General features: G+C 33.3%; 3 protein-coding genes across 3 annotated transcripts in view; 1 reads left to right on the forward strand and 2 right to left on the reverse strand.

The window, feature by feature from the left end:
• Positions 1-10,573, forward strand: part of LOC100186560 (leucine-rich repeat protein SHOC-2-like) — a 13,586-nt gene extending 3,013 nt beyond the window's left edge. Inside the window, exons 5-10 of the mRNA XM_009860975.3 lie at positions 561-691; positions 1,297-1,422; positions 3,460-3,645; positions 6,674-6,805; positions 7,339-7,462; positions 9,187-10,573. Of these exons, the coding sequence (XP_009859277.1) occupies positions 561-691; positions 1,297-1,422; positions 3,460-3,645; positions 6,674-6,805; positions 7,339-7,462; positions 9,187-9,392 (905 nt within the window). The 3' untranslated portion in view covers positions 9,393-10,573. The remainder of the gene's footprint in view (positions 1-560; positions 692-1,296; positions 1,423-3,459; positions 3,646-6,673; positions 6,806-7,338; positions 7,463-9,186) is intronic.
• An 867-nt stretch (positions 10,574-11,440) lies between these two features.
• Positions 11,441-20,240, reverse strand: LOC100179393. The gene is made up of 14 exons (XM_026835350.1): positions 20,043-20,240; positions 19,614-19,717; positions 18,899-19,090; positions 18,166-18,342; positions 17,736-17,820; positions 17,308-17,417; positions 15,339-17,219; positions 14,889-15,109; positions 14,151-14,440; positions 13,787-13,860; positions 13,125-13,349; positions 12,819-12,904; positions 12,191-12,364; positions 11,441-11,778 (listed from the first exon to the last, which is right to left on the reverse strand). Exons 3-12 carry the CDS (start codon positions 18,929-18,931, stop codon positions 12,836-12,838), a joined length of 3,165 nt encoding a protein of 1,054 aa, XP_026691151.1. The 5' UTR covers positions 18,932-19,090; positions 19,614-19,717; positions 20,043-20,240; the 3' UTR covers positions 11,441-11,778; positions 12,191-12,364; positions 12,819-12,835.
• The window catches only part of LOC113474440 (uncharacterized protein DDB_G0286299-like), a 6,189-nt gene continuing 4,722 nt past the window's right edge, over positions 19,288-20,754 (reverse strand). The window contains exons 8-10 of the mRNA XM_026835499.1: positions 20,043-20,201; positions 19,614-19,717; positions 19,288-19,293 (exon numbers count right to left, since the gene is read on the reverse strand). Of these exons, the coding sequence (XP_026691300.1) occupies positions 19,288-19,293; positions 19,614-19,717; positions 20,043-20,201 (269 nt within the window). The remainder of the gene's footprint in view (positions 19,294-19,613; positions 19,718-20,042; positions 20,202-20,754) is intronic.

Below are 20,754 nucleotides of genomic sequence, written 5' to 3' on the forward strand. Positions count from 1 at the left end.
TTTACATATATATATAAATATATTTTTCTTTGTGTTTTTTTTACCAGAGGGGAAGGGCCATGTGTATATCTCTGCAGGGTGCCAGTTATTATATTATGGCCCCAACAGTAATTATTAATTATTTAAAGGTTAACTAAGGTCTTATAATTGATTTTTTGTTAAATACAATATCAAGCAGGTATTTGTTCTTGTTGTTTAGTTTAATTTTAGTATTCTTTAACAAAAATACTAAAAGTTACACATGATATAAAAAAAAATCCTACACTATATATACAATACATTGTTAATATTTAGTAGGCTAGGCTATATAAATATATATAGTGGAGTGGGGGAAGATGGGACACCTTTTCGTTTAGTTTAAACAACTGTGTAAACAACTGTCTATGGAAGTCGTAGGGTTTCTGTTTTATAATTGTTTCAATGTTTTTTGTTTACTACCAAATGGGATGAGAAAATTTAATGATTAGGTGTCCCATCTTCCCCCACCCTACTGTATCTATCTCTGGTTTCCAGAAATGAGTTGGGTTTCAGTTAAACTTATCATTGCATGTAATTGGCAGGTAATCTTGTGAAATTAAATCGTTTGGGATTAAAATATAATCACTTGCTTGGTTTGCCACGCTCACTACAAAACTGTGTCCTTCTCTCTGATTTAAATTTGGAAAACAATGATATAGAAACCTTACCCGATGTAAGTACTATTTAAATCCTAATTACATATATAGGCTACATAATATATATATATACACGGTTTTCGAATAACAGACTGACGATACTATTTAGGCGAAATATAATATATATATCTTTTATTATACAGATGGTTTGACTTGATTTTTGTCTGTTACTTTTCTTACCACCATTGTTACCATATACTGAGTTCCTTTTATTATAAATGTGTATACAATATTACTTTATTTAAAGCAATGCTCAGATGTTGTGTTTTGGGTAGTGGTATTCTGTTATTTTTGGATGCATTTGTTAATGAATAGTACTCGTCATCAAGTCATGTAATGGTAAAATGAGTAAGGGATTTTATTTATATTCTTCAGCTACTTATATTTGGAATTCCATTTGTAAACTTTTAATAAACCTGTATCTATTTTACTGTGAAAACTTTTAAACAAACTCTTGATAACTTCTTAATTACAAAGTTTTCTCTTCTCATCTAAATTTTTAACGCTTTTCAGTTTTAACAAAAGTGTTATTTTCTAAGTAAAAAAAATTCTGTTCCTTTTGAATGCCTGTGAAGCGTGACCAGGAACAAATCTCCCGCATAACTTAATTTTATTTTGAAAGGGCTTTCTGAGCAGCTTAACCAATCTTACAAGTGTAACACTGGCAAGGAATAAATTCTCCTCGTACCCAGTTGGTGGTCCTTCACAATTTACATCTCTTGGTACTCTTAACATGGAGCACAATCAGGTCTGTATAAATTGTAAAAATATTTAAATATATATATATATACATATATTCAGGTATATATGTATATATGTATTAATGTATATGTATACTTAAATTTGAATTCTCAGTATCACAAAGTACTGACAGTGCAGAATAATTTTTGAACAAAAAATTAATCAGAATTTAAATAGAAACTGACTAACTGTATCACATTTCATGATTTAGTTAAAACGCTCCGGATTGTATATTTTGAGATTCAATCATGTTTTGCTGTTTGTTTATTTGGTTTAATTTAAATTTATTTAATGGTTTTCCTAAAAATTGTTGTAATTTTTAATTTGCATTGTTTTTATTAGGATTTAATTTTTATTTTAAGGTTTTTGTTTGCTTTATTTTTTATTAATTTTTTTGGTTTTAACTAAAAAAATAAAGTTTTGACAGTAAAATGAAAATAAGCAAATGTCTCACAGCAGATTGAACATATTATACTTGTTTACATTACGCATATGTTGGCCTGTTTAAAACTCTTAATCCAACATCAGTGATTGTCATTATATATGAAGTCATTTTATGTTGTAATTCGCAAGTCAAAACAAACCTATGTGACTATCATGCTACGTCATTTCAACCTTACGTTCTGCTTAAGTTAAAGTGGTTGAATTACGCAATTTGAGAATAATTATAATCGACAGCGAACAGGAGCTCTCTTGTTGGTAAAATGCAAATACTCATTGTTGTTACTGCTTACAAACTGCGGCTCTAAGCAGAAATGTGGCCGCCACGTAATTGTATTGTTTAGTGTATGCTGAGCGAAAAACAAGTTAAAATTAATCTGTAATTAAATTAAAAACAGGCAATGTACACCTAAGGCTGTTATGCCCATTAATTTGATCATGTTTCTAAAAATAGTTAAGGTTGTGGTTTCTAAATCTCACTTTCATGTTTATCTACGCAGTGGAACATCTCTGTTAATAAGAGCATTGAATTCTCACTTACTGAGTGATCATTTTTCACTTTTGAACACTTAAAACCATATACAATTATCACTCTAAATAAAGTTTGCAATCTATGATTGATTGCTTGAGATAATGTCTAAAGTGACTCTGATTGTTTTGACATCGAGTGCTGGCACACAAATGGATCTTAAAAATCCATTTTCTTATCTTGCACTGTAAGTGCCATGGTGCTGTTGAGTAGAAAACATGCTGAGGGCATAATACCCATTAAATTTTAATGACTTACCAAACTTTTGCATTAGGTGGTACATATTAGATCACAGACTAATTCACTACCAAGCATGCATCTACTGTATATAAAAAGCTAGTTTTTTTTATTATGGCGCCAACACTCTAACTTAATTTACTTTTTTATTGACATAGACACGTCATAGCGTGTTTAAAATCAAGTTAAGATCGATTTCGTATTTCGAAAAATGCTTTGGAAGGCAACCGTATAATAACAGCCTTTAAATTTTCAACTGAAAAGTTCTAAAGTACTAGGTTGGAAGTTTTTGCGAGGCTGTTGAAATGAAATTTTTTGTTGTAATTACGCCGTGTCAAAATGAGTTCGTGATAATTTACGTTGAAAATTGGGTGTGTCTTCAGTTAAAATGACATTTCTTTACTCGTTTACTGTGAGGTTCTCTGATTTCTCTTCATTTCGTAGTTTCATTTCCTAAGGCCAATTCTGTTCACTGTACTTGACAATTTGCTCAGCGTAAATGTGTTACAAAGGAAATGGCAGTCAACCGCACTATTTACTGTATCTTGGAATTCCATTGTAGTTTTGAAAAATGTTCCTTTGTTTATTCCTTGTACCTTTTTAGAACTATAAGCACATGTTGCCATTGATATGATAATTTTAAATATCCCTTTTTCTTCCCATAACTTATGGAATTGTATTAATATTAATATATTATATATATATATAGATTTTTTTGTGTACAAAACGCGAAAAAAACTCTCAGCTACTTTAATGGCTTACAATTTATAAAATATCATACAATTTTAGGTCTCAATTCATATCAAATTCCAGTTATATTGACCAAACTTTTTTTAGGTCGACAGAATCCCGTTTGAAATCTTCTCGCGTGCTACCCATCTCTCTACATTAAACATGAGAAGCAACCAGCTCACGTCCCTTCCACTAGATGTTGGTTCATGGAAAAGCATGGTTGAACTATGCCTCAACTCAAATCAACTAACCAGACTACCTGACGACATAGGGAAGCTACAGTCTTTACAGGTGAGATCTAAATATAGCACGCCTGATCACCTGGCAGAATTATACACGTAAGCTGAGTTAGGTAATATGATGAAAGTTGTTGTTTTGCATTGCACAACTGACTAGTAAACAGTGCACAATACAGTTTTGATTTAAAAAATGCTTCTGATTTTAAAAAGCTTGATAAAAAAGTAAAAAAAAATTGTTCTTTATCTAGAATTTCATATTATAGTTTCCTAAGCACCAGAACTAGATAAATTACATTTTCAAGCGTGTCTATTTCCAAGAAAACCTCTTGTCATTGAGTTATTACCCAGCAGTTGAGAACTCAGTTCTCAGTACTTGGTTTGAGTGACATGCTGCTTTGTTTTCTATTTCAACCACAGACTAACAACAGTGTTTGCTGTGCACCAGATTAAGTAGGCGTTACTCAAATTCCACACTGGCTGTTCTTTTCTAGATTATGTGTGCAAATTTTGCACAATATATAGTAGGGTGGGGGAAGATGGGCCCCTTTTTAATTCTATTTTCTCGTCCCCGTTGGTACTAAAAAAAGAACTTTCAAAATATTATAAAACCGTATCCTCTCAACTCCCATCAACCGTTGTTAATTGTTTAAAACATGATCAGAATATTTGAATATTATTAGCTAAAAGTGTCCCATTTTCCCCCACAGTACTATATATCAAGTTTTTTTAATCTTTGTAATATTTTCATGCAATGTAGTTTAACCCATAAACTACATAAACATTTCAACTCAAAATGCAGTTTAACCCGTTGGTTTTAAAAAAAGGGAATCTTATTGATTAAAGTGGTGAATGCAGTATACTTTGACTTTGTATAGGTGCCAGCAGATTTAAAACTATCTAGGCCTAAAATGAGCTTGCTAAAACAAATGATGTCACCCTGTTAGGTAAAAAAATAAAAGGCGCGATTTTACCCTAAGCTCCCTTACGGTACGCCTATAAGTGTGTATGCGTTTTCAATTTTAGGTTAGTGTGTAGAAATATACGTGCTACTTACAACATTAGTAGCTGATAACTTGGCTATGCTACATAGCTGTTCTGCTGGGAATAAACTAGTATGCTAAAGCTATCATTGCAAATTGCACAAAGTGCTGCATTTCTATAACCAAATAGAACGTGAATATCAAATCCAAGTCATTAGACGCAATCACGCAATAACTTGGCTGGGAAATTGATTTTAATTCTAAATGATTGATAGGTTTTAAGTTATAACATTGCAATCATTGAATGATACTAAACAATCACAGCTTTATGTCTATATTATGATCAAAAATGTGTGTTATCAAAACAGTGTTACGTGATAAGACACTCTGCATTTCCTGGTAACTTCACATTCTCTTACCTGCCATTAAATGTGCAGCTCTATTGTTTTCAGTTTGCTCATAAATTATAAACTGCTACAGCAAATAGCCTGCAGAGACATTAATGATGTATTTAACAATGCTTTGCTCAATGTTTTGTAAACATAAGCTTAGGTTGCTCTCGCTCAATCGTTAACAATTTTATTATTATTTTTTCAAAGGGTAAGTCATATATATATGACTAGAGGTACAGAATATAACATTTAGACATGTAATATACTGTTTCTTAAGAATGGAATTTGCCAATGAATAATCACTTTTATAAAAAAGCACTATGATAGTTTTAATATTATATAAATATATAATATAAAAATAAAAAATATAATTTTTTGGATTTTCGCTTTTATAATAATAACAATAAAATGGAGCAAAATGCTTAATTTTTAAGTAATCGCATTCTCTGTTTTTACACATTGGCAAATAGATAAGATGGCGTTACAATCACGGTGCAAAGGGTTTTTTATTTGTGAATTTTAAATTTGCTAGAGTATGCATGTGGTAATATAACTAAGGCATTTAATCTGTTTTGTTTCCTGTGAACTCATTAAAAATTTACAAAAACCCGCAAAGTGAATCCGATTTCACAATATTAGTGGTTTCTACCTCGCACACTATTCACAGTAACTTGTTATTTTAAAAGTAGAATAATATAGTGGTTTAGGTAAAGACCTATCAATTATTTATCATCATGGAAGCTTTCACACCCAAAATGAATGGATTTAGTCCCTTTATTGACAGCAGGATTCAATTTTTCGATCATAAAATGAACTCTGTCACATGCAAAGCCTAAATCTACAATATAAAGTCATAAAAATTGACAAATAAATTCCACGAATCTGCTCCTGATCTGGCGCTCTTAGAATTGAATGATTTTTGTGTAAAGAAATAGTTAGGATCTGGTGCTACGAAAACCTAACAGACTAAAATCAAGTTAAACAAATTTTATATTAAAAAAAACACAGTTATAAAAATGCTGTTAAAAATTATGTAAAACCTTTAGCTCCTCTACAGATCTAATGTAAGATGAGACATTTTACCCCAGCTTTTAAAAACAAGGGTGACATCAAATGTTTTGAAATCATTATTTTAAGCATAAAGTAAATTTTACCTGATGTCCATTCATAAAAAAACATTTTTGGAGATTGCTTTTTCATAGTGTCCCCAGATTTTATTAGCAGTTTCACCCAAAACTCAGAAACTTAATGCACCCTTAGATTAAACCCCGCTTTTCTCCTATAACTTGACTTGGTTTTCTAGTTATATTTCTCTTTAGGGTTGTAAACGAGCCAGTTTAAACAGGAAATGGTTGGTTTGCTTCCCAAGAGACCCAACATCCCAGGCTTCACAAACGCCTTGCTATTTCTCTATGCATATTGTTGTCTATTAAAAATAGTCTACGATGTACATATATCACAAATGCTATAATGTATAATATTGGCTATTGGAAAAATAATTGCAATAAATTATTTTGTTAAAGTATATACATACATGTTTTTTATGTGCAACTTCTTTTTTTTAATTACAGTAACTTAGATTAAAAATTTTTACTTACAAAAAAATGTCCAGAAATATTTGAATTCTTCAAAAATTGCCCCTCCCCATAAATTTTGTTAAAAATTGAAAAAAAAACATCATCTAGAATTCATTGATCATTCCCCACAGGTTCTAATGGTAAGCAACAATTTGCTCCGGAAGATTCCGGGATCGATTGGTCAGCTCACCAACCTCCAATGCCTCGACTTGGAGGAAAATAATCTCGAGTCTCTACCTTCAGAAATTGAACATCTTACTCAGGTACCCATTTTAAATTTTATTTCCCATTTTTTTTCAATTTAATTTATAATTTTTTTTTTAGAAATTTTGAAATGGTTGTTTTTAAAAAACCCAATATACAGCACATACAGTTCAAAATATTTCTGTGGCTTAAATGGTTTAAATATGCATGCCACAACCAATTTATTGTATTTTTTATTGTTACGCAACAAAAGGCTGTAACCTTGGCCTTGCCTGTGGCCTATGTGTTGTTGTAGTATATATACGTAACCAAGCCATGAAGAGAGAAATCATAAATAATAGTTGGCAGTTTATGCCCAAAAAAAATAAAATTTACACTACACAAAGGTACATACCATGTCTAAGGGCCACTAAGGCGTTATTGTTGCAAACTAGGTGTATACTTCACTAATGGTAAATTAAATACATACTGGATTCTGTTTGAATAAAAGACTGACGATGCCATTTAGGCGAAAAAAAAAAATTTTGTTATACAATGGGTTGGACTTGTTCATAGCACCAGATCCTTGCTTACCCATGCATTATATACACAGCTCCGTAAGCTGAAACTTCAAGGCAACAAACTGACGGTTCTTCCGCGTGGTCTCGGCCACTTGTCCAACCTTACAATACTTGCTGTCGGGGAAAACCAAATGCGAGACCTCCCCAACGAAATCGGTAAGTTCTGACAAAATTAAATTCAAAAACTGGAAGGTTTGGAATAAGATTTAAAAAAAAAACTTGAATTTAAAATTATAAAATACCTGTTTTCAAATATTTCGGATTTGACCTTTCAACTGGCGCCTATTTTTGTTGGATTTTTTCGATATTGACCAGGTCTCAAACATCCTTTTTTTTTGTTGTTTTTTTTTAGGAAAGTTTGTTCAGTATGTAATTATCTAAATTTTGCTATTTTTAAATTTTTGATGCAGTGTAGCCAAATCCCATGCTTGAATAAAATGGCTTACCAGTTAATTCTTCTGTGGTATCTTATTCTATCTTTCCTAAAATTATCTCCATGCCTGTTCTAGGAGTTGTATTGTTTCCTTAGTATTTCCAACAACTGTCAATCAAATTTGAACCGCAGCCGCTTTGTGCAGTTGATTTCATAGAAACTGGTAATCGCAGCTCATTAGTCCTCGCGAATAATTTATAAGGTGGTTTTTAATGTGGTTTTAAACGCAGGTGAACTCAGATTCACTCTTTCTAAGTTTATATAGTAGGGTGGGGGAAGATGGGATACCTTTCCGTTTAGTTTTCTCTTTCCATTTGGTAGTAAACAAAGAACATTCAATGAATTATAAAACCATATCTCCACGACTTCCACAGACCGTTGTTAATTGTTTAAAACACAATCAGGCTATTTGGATATTATGTATTAAAGGTGTCCCATCTTCCCCACCCTACTATTTAGCAAAACATGTAAATATATAAGAAATAACCAAATTATTTATAAGGACTTTGTCTTTGTGTATGTAAGAATTTTCTAAAAAAATTTTAAACTCTGTAACTAAAAATATACCCATATTAAAACCAGTTTCTGATACATTTTAGAGCTGTTTACACTCTGCACAAAACTCTCACGCCCCCTCTATTTTTTGCGGCGTAAATTACTTGGAAATCTTGCCATACAATCCTTCACGCCTCATTTCACACCATTAATTCTCGGTGGTCAGACAGTCATGTCTTATTCAAAAGCCAAAACTTAGATGAAATTGCTTTTTTACGCTTAACTGGCCATTTGCCCGCGGTGAAAATTGAAAATTTATTTTTTTGTTTTTCTTTAATGCATTATCTGTGAGGTTATTTAATTAAAATTAGGAAAATTGTTTTATTTTGCCATGGTTTTCCATCATATTTATATTTAAGTGACAAATATATTTACAACTAGTGGGAAATTCTAGATTTGTGCCACAACTTTAGACACTATATGAATAAAATAACGTATTTAATAATCTAGCCTGTGAAGGAAATGAACTTGTTTTAGTTTTATAATAAAAAATAGGCTTGTGGTTTTTGGTACGCATTATGCTTAGAAAAATTCAAGATTTATGAAAGATTAATATTTTAAACACATCACTCATGTACATTATGTACCTAAGTAAATGATAATATATCAACATAAAAGTATATTAAATAAAACCTGTGATATTTTGTCTATTTGTCACACTTGTCTTTTTTGTCTATTTGTCACACAGCCACACCAAAAGTTTCAAAACTGGCTGCTTGTGAGCAGGCACGTGGTGTATGAAACAGAACACCCATGTTATGCCAGTTGTCTTTGTCCTGCCACGCGAGGATAAAACAAGTTACATTTAAACCAGCAATTTTTATACCCTGAAAATACGATTTTTTGTCTTAATTTTAGCAACAACGATTAATTTTCTATTGTTTTACCTCAGGTAACCTGAAAAGCCTGGAAGAGCTTTATTTAAACGACAACCCACTCCAAGTTTTGCCGTTTGAACTGGCATTATGTACCAAGCTAGCACTCATGTCTGTAGAAGACTGCCCACTCTCCCAAATCCCAACCCTTGCTGTGGAAGGTGGCCCCAGCACCATAATGCAGTATCTGCGAGTAAAGGGACCATATAGAACCATGGTTTAAGGGCGTTGTATGTCATCTGATCAAAGCCAACTTCGAATCCGCTCATCGAGTACGTCAGTCGCATTTTAATCATCGGTCGAAACAAAAAACATTAAATCAGCATTCTGCTTTTTCCCACCACCTTCCAGTATTACGCTGTGACTTTGTATTCTGTCACGCCAAATTCATCGTTCAAATCTTGCCAGCAAGATAGTAGAAAACCCGCTTTCTATCTATCTCCTCAAACCATCCAAATGTATGTAGCTGGCAAGTTCATAACATAACATCACATTCGCCATTCCTGTCCCACCCTTTCCCATTGATCTTTTTTTATTGCACGGCTGTTTAAAATCATGCTTTTTGTTTAAGGCATTTTTACCCCAACTTGGCCTTTTATTGCTTTTTCTTTTTTTAGCTCACCGGCGAAAAGTCCGGTGTTACACAACTCCATACAGTCAGTGTTTTTCGCCGTAAATTTTTCTTAAAATTCGTTTTTTTTAGCAATAACGCTTAATATTGGAGACTTGGCACACTCGCACATTTGCTACAATAAGGTACACAGTTTTGAAGCCGTAATAAATCAGTACAAACCCTCAAAACCATAAAAAGTGTTCCCCAAATTAACCCTGCTTCCATCGCCACACTCACGCCACCGTCTGTTAAGTTTTTTTACTTCCGATTTTCTCGCACATTTTTCAAACGATTTTTGCAGGTAGTGATTTCAATTGAATGCAAAAATCGTATTTTTGTTTAACGCATGGTAGACCACGTTCATGTAACAACCTGTACAGATATCTTTCAGTTGTCAGCCACCTAAAATTAAGGCGAACTCTATTTATCTATTTAGTAGAACTAATTACAAAACTCGATAGCGAACCTGTTTTAATTTCACAAACATTTCAATTAAATGTCGTTGACCATTCATTTATTTCTTCGAAAACCGTTCAAATATTTTTTTGCGTCACCACTCATACTTGTTACAGAAATCAGTGCTAACATTTTGCCAATTTAAGCGTTTGTGTTTTGTTTTCCCATTTCGTCCATGAATCTGCACTAATTGTTTGTTTTCCCGCCCACGGTCCATCCGAAGAGTGTAAAGCGCCATGTGTTCGACAAATTTGGCGCGACCCCTATCCGCTGTTTTACATGCTACCGTAGTTTGCGAGAAACAATAAATTTACGCCTTTATTCTGGCCCCCATATCTGTGTATTTGGTTACGAGCATTCTAAGGAAAACAGGTATGCAAAAGTTTGCGCCAAACATAAAAGTTTAGTGACAGATGAAGGATAAAACATATATAATGGTGGTTCTTAAAACTTGTTTGTATGAACCCTTTTAACCAAGATGCTCATCAGTTTTTACCCCCAAAATATAAATGGCGCCCAGTTTAATTCAGTTTGTCGAGCCCCAGCATACACAAACTTATTCATAAGATTTATAATGTTGTTCATGTTTCGACCATGTTTTCTTTATATTTTATTCGTATTTTGTTTAAGTTTTTATTCATGTTTTCTACATATTTTATTTGTGTTTTGTTCAAGTTTTATCCAAGTTGTCTAACAGACATAATTAAAAATCCTAATAAAGAAATTAAAATTGGAGTTTCAATCTCAACATCCAAACTCTCATATTTGCACATTCCTGCATCATCTGGAAGAGGAAAGTCGATTTCATTTTTACCCCTCGGAAATTTTCCTATGTACACGGGTACACAAGATTTTTTATATTTTCTCTATGTACATGAGATTTTTAATATTTTGTTATGTATACGTGTAGTACTACACAAAGGTTTTTTCATATTTTCTCATGTATCCATGTAGGCTTAGTGAGATTTTCATATTTGCTCATGCTCTTTTATTTCCCATATACCATGTCTTGTCAAAAGTCAAAAAAGTTAGGTAGCGTAAATGTAACAATCATAGCAAAAAAACAGAAACTATATAAATATACAGAAACTAAAAAATTAAAAGAAGTGTTTTACGTTTTTTTTTTAAGTCCATTATATTTTTCTGCACCACCTTTGTTTTCACTGCTCAGGTCCAAGGTACTTGACTTAAACATCACAACAGGCAGTGGTTGAAATTTATTAAGAGTTTCATGCTCACAGTGAAAATAAACGAAAATGACGCTACCCCCAAATAACAGGGGTCAAAGATTTTTTGACTTTTTTATCTTTAAAAGTTTTGCGCTGTCCTTCTAGCCACGACACGATCTTACGAAGTGACCCTTCGTGGTAAAATTCTGTAAGTTGGGCCTGGTAGGGGTGCGGGCCAGAACGAGATTCTCCAGTATTGCTGGATTTTGTTGCCATAAGCCAGCTATATATGGCCATGTATGCAGACTCAGCATTACAAAAAGATAGTGACAGCACGGTTGCAGCAGTGGCGCATTGGATAGTAACTGGGGCTGCAAAAAAAATTTATGTTTAATAATTTAAAATAGATAAGTTATGTAAAATACTGAAGGTCTTAAACTTTGAAATTAAACATTGTGTTTGGAATTAGTAGTAGTAGCATTGTAAATTATAATAAAAAAAATGAGTCCCATTTAGTAGTAAACAAAGATTCTTTTATAGTATACGCGAGTATGATTAAATCCGAAATTTTACATTTAGTATAATAAGGTTCAACATCTGTTAAAAATGGATTGTTTAAAAAACCTGTATTATAAAAAAATTAACAAAAAACAATCACCCACAAAGTTGCATACATAGTAAACATAAGCGGGCACGAGGTGTATGAAACAGAACACCAGTGTTATAAGACTGTCATTTCTCGGCCACGCAATATATAAGTTTTATTCAACCAAGCATACCAACCTGTATTCTTATAGTTAGTGGTAAAGTTCTGCAGCAGAGCACACAACGTATCAAAATGTGTAACAGCTGCATTTAGGATGTTTTGATCAGGATGTTTCACTTTCTGAGTTGTGATTAGAACAAGAAAGCAAGCAGACAAGCCACGAAGTACTCCTATCATACAAGCATCTGAAACTACAAGGATACTCTTATTGATATGGTACAAAATATAACATAAATTTTATATGTACATATGCTGTCTTGTATCTGGATACATGAGAAAACATGAAAATCTATTGTAAATGTATAAATGAGAAAAAAATAAAAAATTGCAGCCAAGTCTGAAATCAATTTGCTGGAGGTTGTTTTGTAATCCTAAGTCAGTTTTAAAATGAAAAATATTGCAATAAAAGTATAGTAAGTAGGGGGAAGATGGGACACCCTTTCATTTTATTTTCTGTGCCATTTGTTAGTAAACAAAAAACATTCAAAGAATTATAAAACTGTATCCTCGCGACTCCCACAAACAGTTGTTAATTGTTTAAAACACGATCAGAATATTTAGGTATTATGTGCTAAAGGAGTCCCGTCTTTCCCATTCTATAAAAAAACTAAACAAAATATTGCAATAAAATTATAAAAAAACTACCTTCTTTGTTTGCTTCTTCATTCAAATTCATCACCAAGTGATGACTCCATTGGTGAAAGTAAAGGCCAGAAAACTTCCATTATGATCTGGTAAGATGGAAACAAATCAAAACATGGAGAAATACAGTATAAAAACAATTAAGCTCAACAAAATAAAAAAATCTCTGCCTTTTATACATACTTTGTAAAAATGGTCAAATTTTTTTAATATTTTTAAAACATGAACGTGGCGCACTATAAAATTACGCTTAGTCATAGAGCCTAAAATACTCGCCAAGCCAGAAGATCTTTTTGCTTAGTCACTCACATTTTTTTCAAGAAAATCGATTCCTTTCATTGCAACGAGTATTTGTAGGGCAATGTAAACGTCATCTATATTTTCCACTTCCAATTTTGAAAATGATCCACTTTTAACCAGTTTTGCGGCCTTGATTCGGTCAAAGCAAGCATTCAAACATTCAATACAATTTTTCTCCAGCGTTTTGACATCTTGTGTGTTGGGCCAACCGAGTAAATTAAGAAGACTGGTGAACTGCATAGAGAAAGAGTGGTTAAACAATTGGTAAAATTTAGTATATTAAAAGCTAAATAAGTAAAAAAACGTGATACTTTAGATCAGCAGTTCCCAAACTTTTCGAAAAATTTTGCCTGGTTGACCCTTTGCAATTATTTTGAGAATGCTATAGAAAAAATGCAAAAATCACACCAGTGAATGGAAATTCTTATCAAATCACAACTATTGCGGTGCGTTGCGGACCCTCTAAAAACTGCTGTACGAACCCCAGCTGGTCCGTGGACCCCAGTTTGGGAATGGCTGCTTTAGATGTTGCTATTCAATTTCAAATGCACCTCAAGATCATCGCTTTAATTTCGTATCAAACAGTTAAATAAATAAAGTTGTAAAAGGATTATACTGATATAGGCCTAGTTTATTTAGTAGACTGAGAATAACCTCACAACCTAACTTACCAGTTTGAGCTGGTTTTCTTTTTTTGTCGTATTAAGTTGAGTTGACAAAATACGATGCAAAAGAGAACTGACGACTGAAAGAATGTATAAAAAAGTTATATATTTTGGAATATTTAAATATATTTGTATGATATAAATAGATTTAACATATAAAATATACATATATTGTAATCAAACATTTTCTGCACATGTATTTAACTTTTAATGTGACATGAAATCTAGTACACACAGCCACAAATTTTAAATTTATTGTGTAATTTCCGAAAAAAAATCAACAATTTTAACTTTACAGAAAGTTAACTGTAACCAGGCAACAATTTTTTACAATTTTTCATCTAAAAACAGATTAGATTTTATCACTTACCAATTTTCCCACTTAGGGGGTAGTGTTGAGTAAACAGACTCGGCCAGCAGATAATTGCGGTCGCGATAATCGTGCTAACATCATTCGAAGATCGAGATATGATCCCGTATCTGCAGATCTCCATCACGTACCTCCCGCATCCAAGTCCTCGGGACATAGAGCAAAATATTCGGATCACGGATTGAAGATACGGCATCGGGAGCTCCGAGTTGATGAGGATCGGAGACAGAATGTCAAAAACCGGAGTCTTTGAGAACAATGTTTTGACGGAGTACAGACTTTGGCCGTATCTGTTTGCAATGCGAATTTTAAATAATGTCGCAAATTTTTTTTATTCGGTGTTGGTGGTTGGGTAACATAGGTGTAAAAGTGGATGGTTTTGTTTACATGAAATATATTTCAGATTTACACAAATTTAATCAAAATAAATTTTAATAAATTTTTGAGAAACATCTGTAAAAACAGGCCCAACCATTGCAGCTATGCTTTTTTTCATAGTATATATTTGTTTTCATAGCATAAATCAAATTTTACACAAATTTAATCAAAATAAATTTGGGAAACATCTATAATACATGTTTGGGAAACATCTATAAAAACGTGCCCATTCATTAGAGCTATGCTCTCTAGTTTAAGACTATTTCAATATTTTACACATTTACTGTATTTGGACTACACCCATAAATAAGTTAGTAAAATCACACATACAAAACACAACTTATATTTTACGGTTTTTACCTGCATATAATCCTCATAAGTACAGGCAGGACAGTTGACTTTATTAATCCCTTCCGTGTTTTTGTTCTAACTCTCTCCATGACTAAAACTCTTTGAACAAATTCTGCTTCTACTGGATGCATGTAACAGGTTGGGTCTTTGGTATCAGCTTTAGCTTCCAGTGCTTTGTTTACATCAAAACTGAAAGTGTGCATGGCAACAGCGGCAACCCACGAAACAACCTGGAAGCAAAATACACAGTTTATTGAAATAGGAATTAGTTCAACTTAATTTAAAACATGATTTTTTTCGATCAGATTTATCACATTTTAAGACCATAAATATAATTGATATTTCAAGCTCAAGCTTTTAGGTTAAAAAACTAAAACTATCGCCAGTAGTTAAAAAAACTTTTAGAATAAAAATCGCATCCTATAAATTTTAATTTTTTTTCGTAAAAAATGTACTTACAGTGCTGCACGGTAGGTTGTTGGAATTTTTTGAGGAATTTGTTGCGTAACACTGGAGCTGTTTAAAAATTCCATCCATCTCTTGACTGCTCTCTCTTACTGCTTTGAGTGGCGTTGTCTTTAGTGTGGGATCTTTGCTTGATGATGAAGCTTGTAGCTTATCCAGAAGAGTCAGAGGAGTTTCAGACTCATTGTCATCTTTGAAATTCTCAGAAGACATGGATACATCAGGAGCAAAATGATCATCTTTTTCTTCAACTGATGGAGTTTTAGGTAAATTTCCGGAAGAATGCGGATTTTCTTTTACTTTACTGATTGCTTGACCTTTAGAAAGATTCTGCGGCGAATTAAATGAGGTTTTCTTATCACTTTCTGAACTGGTGGTTTTCTCTTTAGAAACTAAGCTTGTTGTGTCTTTTGGATTGAATGCTTTGAATGAAGAATCTGGTCTCCAACTCACAGTCTGAGCTCCTACAGCAGGTTGATTGCTAATTATAGAAGGATCTGAGGGTGGATTTTTTACCACAGGTTTTATAGTGGGCACTGCGCGTGCACGCACAGGGGCCTCGCAACTGAAGCGCCGAGGTGTGTCTCGAAGGTCGACTCTTTGCAGGGAAACAACAGGGTTCATGTTGACAGTTCCAGTGACTTTGGTCTCCTGCTTTATTTTGGATTTTTTTGAAGCCTTCTTTTGCTTGCTTGCTTTCTGTGTCGATTGAGAGCCAAAGTTAAGAGCAGTGCAGAGATCAGCGCTCGGGGAAATTGAGATCCTAGATTCTTCTTCAACATCCAAATCCTCATCTTTGGTCATTTCTACATCATCCAAAAGAGCAGGGAAGTCAAACTCGTCTTTTTCCATCGACATACGCTTGTTTAAGCTCAGAGGGGATAATTGTACGGGAAGAGGGAATTCCATTTCTTTTAGGATGATTTGGAGTTTTGCATCTTCACTCATGTCCGATGGAAACACTTCTTCCTGATCAAGACCTTCCTCCATTACATCTTCAACATCCGGAACAAAGGGAGCAAAGGAAAAGTCCGGGGATGCGGGAGTGGGTGGGATGTGAGGAAGAGGACTATTACTCCCAACTGTGAACGGTAAAGACTCACGAGATATGAGAGCAGGGTGTACCCTTGGAAAACTTTTTTTTAGTTTATTTTTCTCCTTTTTTTCTTTAGATTTTATTTTATCGTTAGTAATTTTAAACAAATCTGAAACTTTTTCCGTTTCCGGAACAGTTTCTTTAACAAAATTCTGTTTCATCAGTTTTGGTTTTGGTTCTTGGTTCAAGGAAAAGAAGACATCCGAAGATCTTCTGCGCTTCTCTTTTAACTTCTTCATAGATCGTGGAAGACTTTTTACATCCGGACTGATAGGAGTTGTCTCTGTGAGTGACTTTGTCTTCACAACTTTCTTTGCTTTCACAGAACAAGTGTCCGATGTTTCAGAACATGATTTACTCACAGAACGAGTCCGAATCTTCCGGACATCTTTTATCTCAGGAACATTTATCAGCTGCTCTTCTTTTACATCCGGAACAACCAGTATATGTTCAACATTTTTACTCGTCACATCAACTTGACTTTTTTTCTCTTTTAGATCATCATCATCAGAGGAAAACATGTTCACAACATGATCATAGTCAATAGCAATCTCCTTCTGGATGTTAGAGGACTTTTTTACATCCGGAGCAGAATCCATCTCAACGGACTTCTCAGGTAACACTTCTTCTTTTAGATTTGCTTTTGATTTTAAAGACACAGCTGTTTTTTCGGGAAGTATATGACGTTTAACACTGGTTGATGTTATTTTAGCAATGACTTTTTCCTCTGTTTGAATAGCTGGTGCTTGAACAACTCTTGCACGTGGAACACTGGGTTTCTAAAAAAAAAAATGATTATTTTAATGAAACTGTGGGCTCATTATTTCATGTGTTAGTAGTATTTTTTTGGGGGAAATTGCAGTATACCTTATCATTAATGCTTTTTTTTTTTGTTTCAGGAGCGGTTTGTGGTTTTTCCAATGTCTGTATTTTTCCTGTTTCTGTTTTTTTCTGGTTGATTAATTTCCCTTTTTCATCTGAAACAGAAATTATAAGTTTTATTCTATTCTGTATGGGTGAGGTTCTTGAGGACCTAGGATTTGGGCCAGACTGCATTTTTTCATTCATTGTTGATAATTTAAACAACCCATTAGTGACCACTGGATTGGAGCAATTGTCTTTCAGTGTCTTGCCCAAGGACACATACGCCCACAATGGTAGCAACGACAAGGCTTGAACCCATTACCTCTGGGTTATAGGCAGGCGCGCTAACGACTATGCCCCGGCGCCGGAATAACACTGAATGGTAATACAACAATTTTCTAGCTATAAATTCATATTAATAAAAGACTGACCTGATGACATCTCACTTTGACTGGTTGTTTCAACCCCCTTTACAATCATAATTAGGGCAGAATAAACTTCAGGCTTCAATATATCCTGAGGTAATCAAACTTTTGTAAGTATATATAATTATTTTATAAAAAAATGTAGTACCAAAAAGGTCTAAAATTCAGTTTTGTAAGAATATTTTTTTCATGAAAAATGTAGTACCAGCTAAATTCTTAAATTCTAAAATTCATTTCTATTTGGAAGTTAAAGGCAATTAGCAATAAAAAGTGTCCCACACAGTCCAGTAGGTAGAATTAAAAACCTGTAAAAAAATTCAGTATTTTGCATGTAAATGCTATGGAAATGTGTGATATTGCTAGGTCTCATTAACATATATACAAGTCATTTCCAACAATTTCAAGTTTAAATATCAGTGAAAAAAATGAGCTTTACCGTGCGAGATTTCAGTATTTTCTTTGCGACAAAATTCTCTTTTCCCATTAGAAGATGTTTCTTGCAAAAGTTGGTGATTTGCTCAGCCACTGGTAGTTTACTGCTACCTTCAGCTATTAAGTTCAATTCCCTGCGTTGGGTGGTGGTTGGGCGTTGAATGAATGTCTTGTATGCTCTCTGGTAAAAGAATAAATTTTAGGTATAATTATGGAAGTATGGAGAAGCCTGCTGAAACACAACACAAAAATAAACACAAAGGATATGGTAAGAATACATAAGTTTACTTTTTTCATTACTTAGTTCAAAAAAGCATATAGTACTCTGGGGTAAGTTGAGACACATTTAGCACATAATATCCAAATATCCTAATCGTGTTTTAAACAATTAACAACGGTATATGAGAGCCGTGAGGATACGGTTTTATAGTCTTTGATATGTTTATTGTTTATTGCCAAATGAGACGAGAAAATAGAATGAGAACATGCCCATCTTCCCCCATCCTACTTTATTAAGTATTCATACGCAGAGGGTCTATGAAGGCCACACAGCATTTGGAAAAATATATACTTCTTAGGCAGCAAATTTATATCAAATTTTTTCCTGTGCACAAATATTTTTAAAGTAAAACAAGTTGTAACATATTAGTAGGAATGAAAAAAGGATTTGTTCAGCTAAAAATTCAGGTAAAATTTAATTAAAACAAATTAACATTTTTATAGAAGTAGTTACATACGTTTACTTTGGATTCCAAGATCCGTTCTTTCATCAAAGAAGACACAACAAACTTTGGAGGTTGCTCGGGCTCAGGATTGGGAGCAGGAGGAGCAACATCTTGCTTCTTCTCATCAGTCACAGAAGTTGAACTTACTACATCAGCTTGGATGTTGGAGATTGGCTCTTCCAGAGGAACTGGATCAGATTGAAACTGTGACAGAGAGGATGTAAGAAGATTTTGTACATTTTTTATTTGTAATTTGTTGTAATTATTTTTAACTAAATTTGGGTTGACATTGTTAAAATGCAGTTACATTTATCATATCAAACATAGGGAACTTTATTGTGTTGAATACTTAATGAATGTGTTGAATACTTGTGTTGAAAAATGTGTTAAATACTTTTACTTCAGCCCTGCTTGTTTATTGATACTTAACAGTAGAGTAAAAGCTATATTAAGGTGTAAGACTGTGAAGCTATAGCACATACCACCCTAATAAAAAGAAATATAGTAGGGTGGGAGAAGATGGTACACCTTTAGCACATAATATTGAAATATCCTGAACGTGTTTTAAACAATTAACAACCGTCTATGAAAGTCGTGAGGATACAGTTTTATATAAATCTTTGATTTTTCTTTGTTTACTACCAAATGGGACTAAAAAATAAGAAAAAAATGTCCCATCTTCCTCCACTCCACTCTATATAAATATAAGTAAAAAAAGTAATTCCACCTTATTTTTGCCAACATTTTGTTCAACATGCGAGGATGATGAGATTTGATCATCAGATGCAAAACTCTTGATGCGAGCAAACTTCTTCACAGATTGCTCCAGACCTAGAAGGATATATAACAATCTATATAAGATGTACACGAAAAAAAACTCTAAAATTAAGTTCAACACTGGTGGCACAGTGGTTACATTTGTTATGTCTGAAAATTTAACCCAACACATGCCAAAAAAAAAAAACAAATTAAAAAAAAAATAAGAAAAAAAACAGACAATGTTTTACTCTTGAAAATTCAACAACACACACAAAAAAAACAGTAAACTTAAAAAAAACTACATTATGGTCCATACATTCTATATAAATTGTAAAAATATTTGTATTTAATTATATATATTCAATATTCATATCTATAAAATTGTAGTTTTTGTTACTTTTTTTATCGTCATCACTTTCTTCTGTGGTGGCGGATTTTCTTCGGTGAACTTTTTTTGATTTCTTTCGTTTGACCGGTTCCTTAAAAGGAGTTGTTTCGCTGTCATTTGTAGTTGAACCATCAACTTTAGAGTCGGCAGTCGAAGGTCTCTCTGAGTCTGTAGTGTGGGAACCTGTGGGTTTGTTACAGTTACATTAGGGCGGGGCAAGATGGTCCATGGTTTTTATCGTCTCATTCAGTAGTAAACAAAGAAAATTTTCAGAGGTATATAACCATAGCAATGAGACTTTAAAATACATTGGTAATTATTCAAACCAAGTTCAAGAAATATGAGATTAAGTTGCTAACGGTATCCCATTTTACACCCCAGTACTATAGTAATGTAAGGTGTTTGTCAGCGCTTGTATTGATTAATATAGACATGCAGGTGCAGATTTAAAGACAGGGCTTTCATACAATCCTTACTTTTAAGATTTGTCTGTATTTTCAAGGTCTACATATTAAATTTTTCGAAAATGTCTGTTTATTTTGACTGAAAAACAATGCCTGCAGTCGTCCATATTTTATAGTTAAAATCAATAATTGATTTATTCGTACAGGTGCCAGTTTACAAATACAGGCCTAAAAATTTTCTATTGTGCGTTTAGAATTACAAACTCCTACACTATGTAACTTACACAACATACATTTGTGCCTATGCTGCACATTAG

The sequence above is a fragment of the Ciona intestinalis genome, chromosome 8, assembly GCF_000224145.3.
Source record: "Ciona intestinalis chromosome 8, KH, whole genome shotgun sequence".
NCBI lineage: Eukaryota > Metazoa > Chordata > Ascidiacea > Phlebobranchia > Cionidae > Ciona > Ciona intestinalis.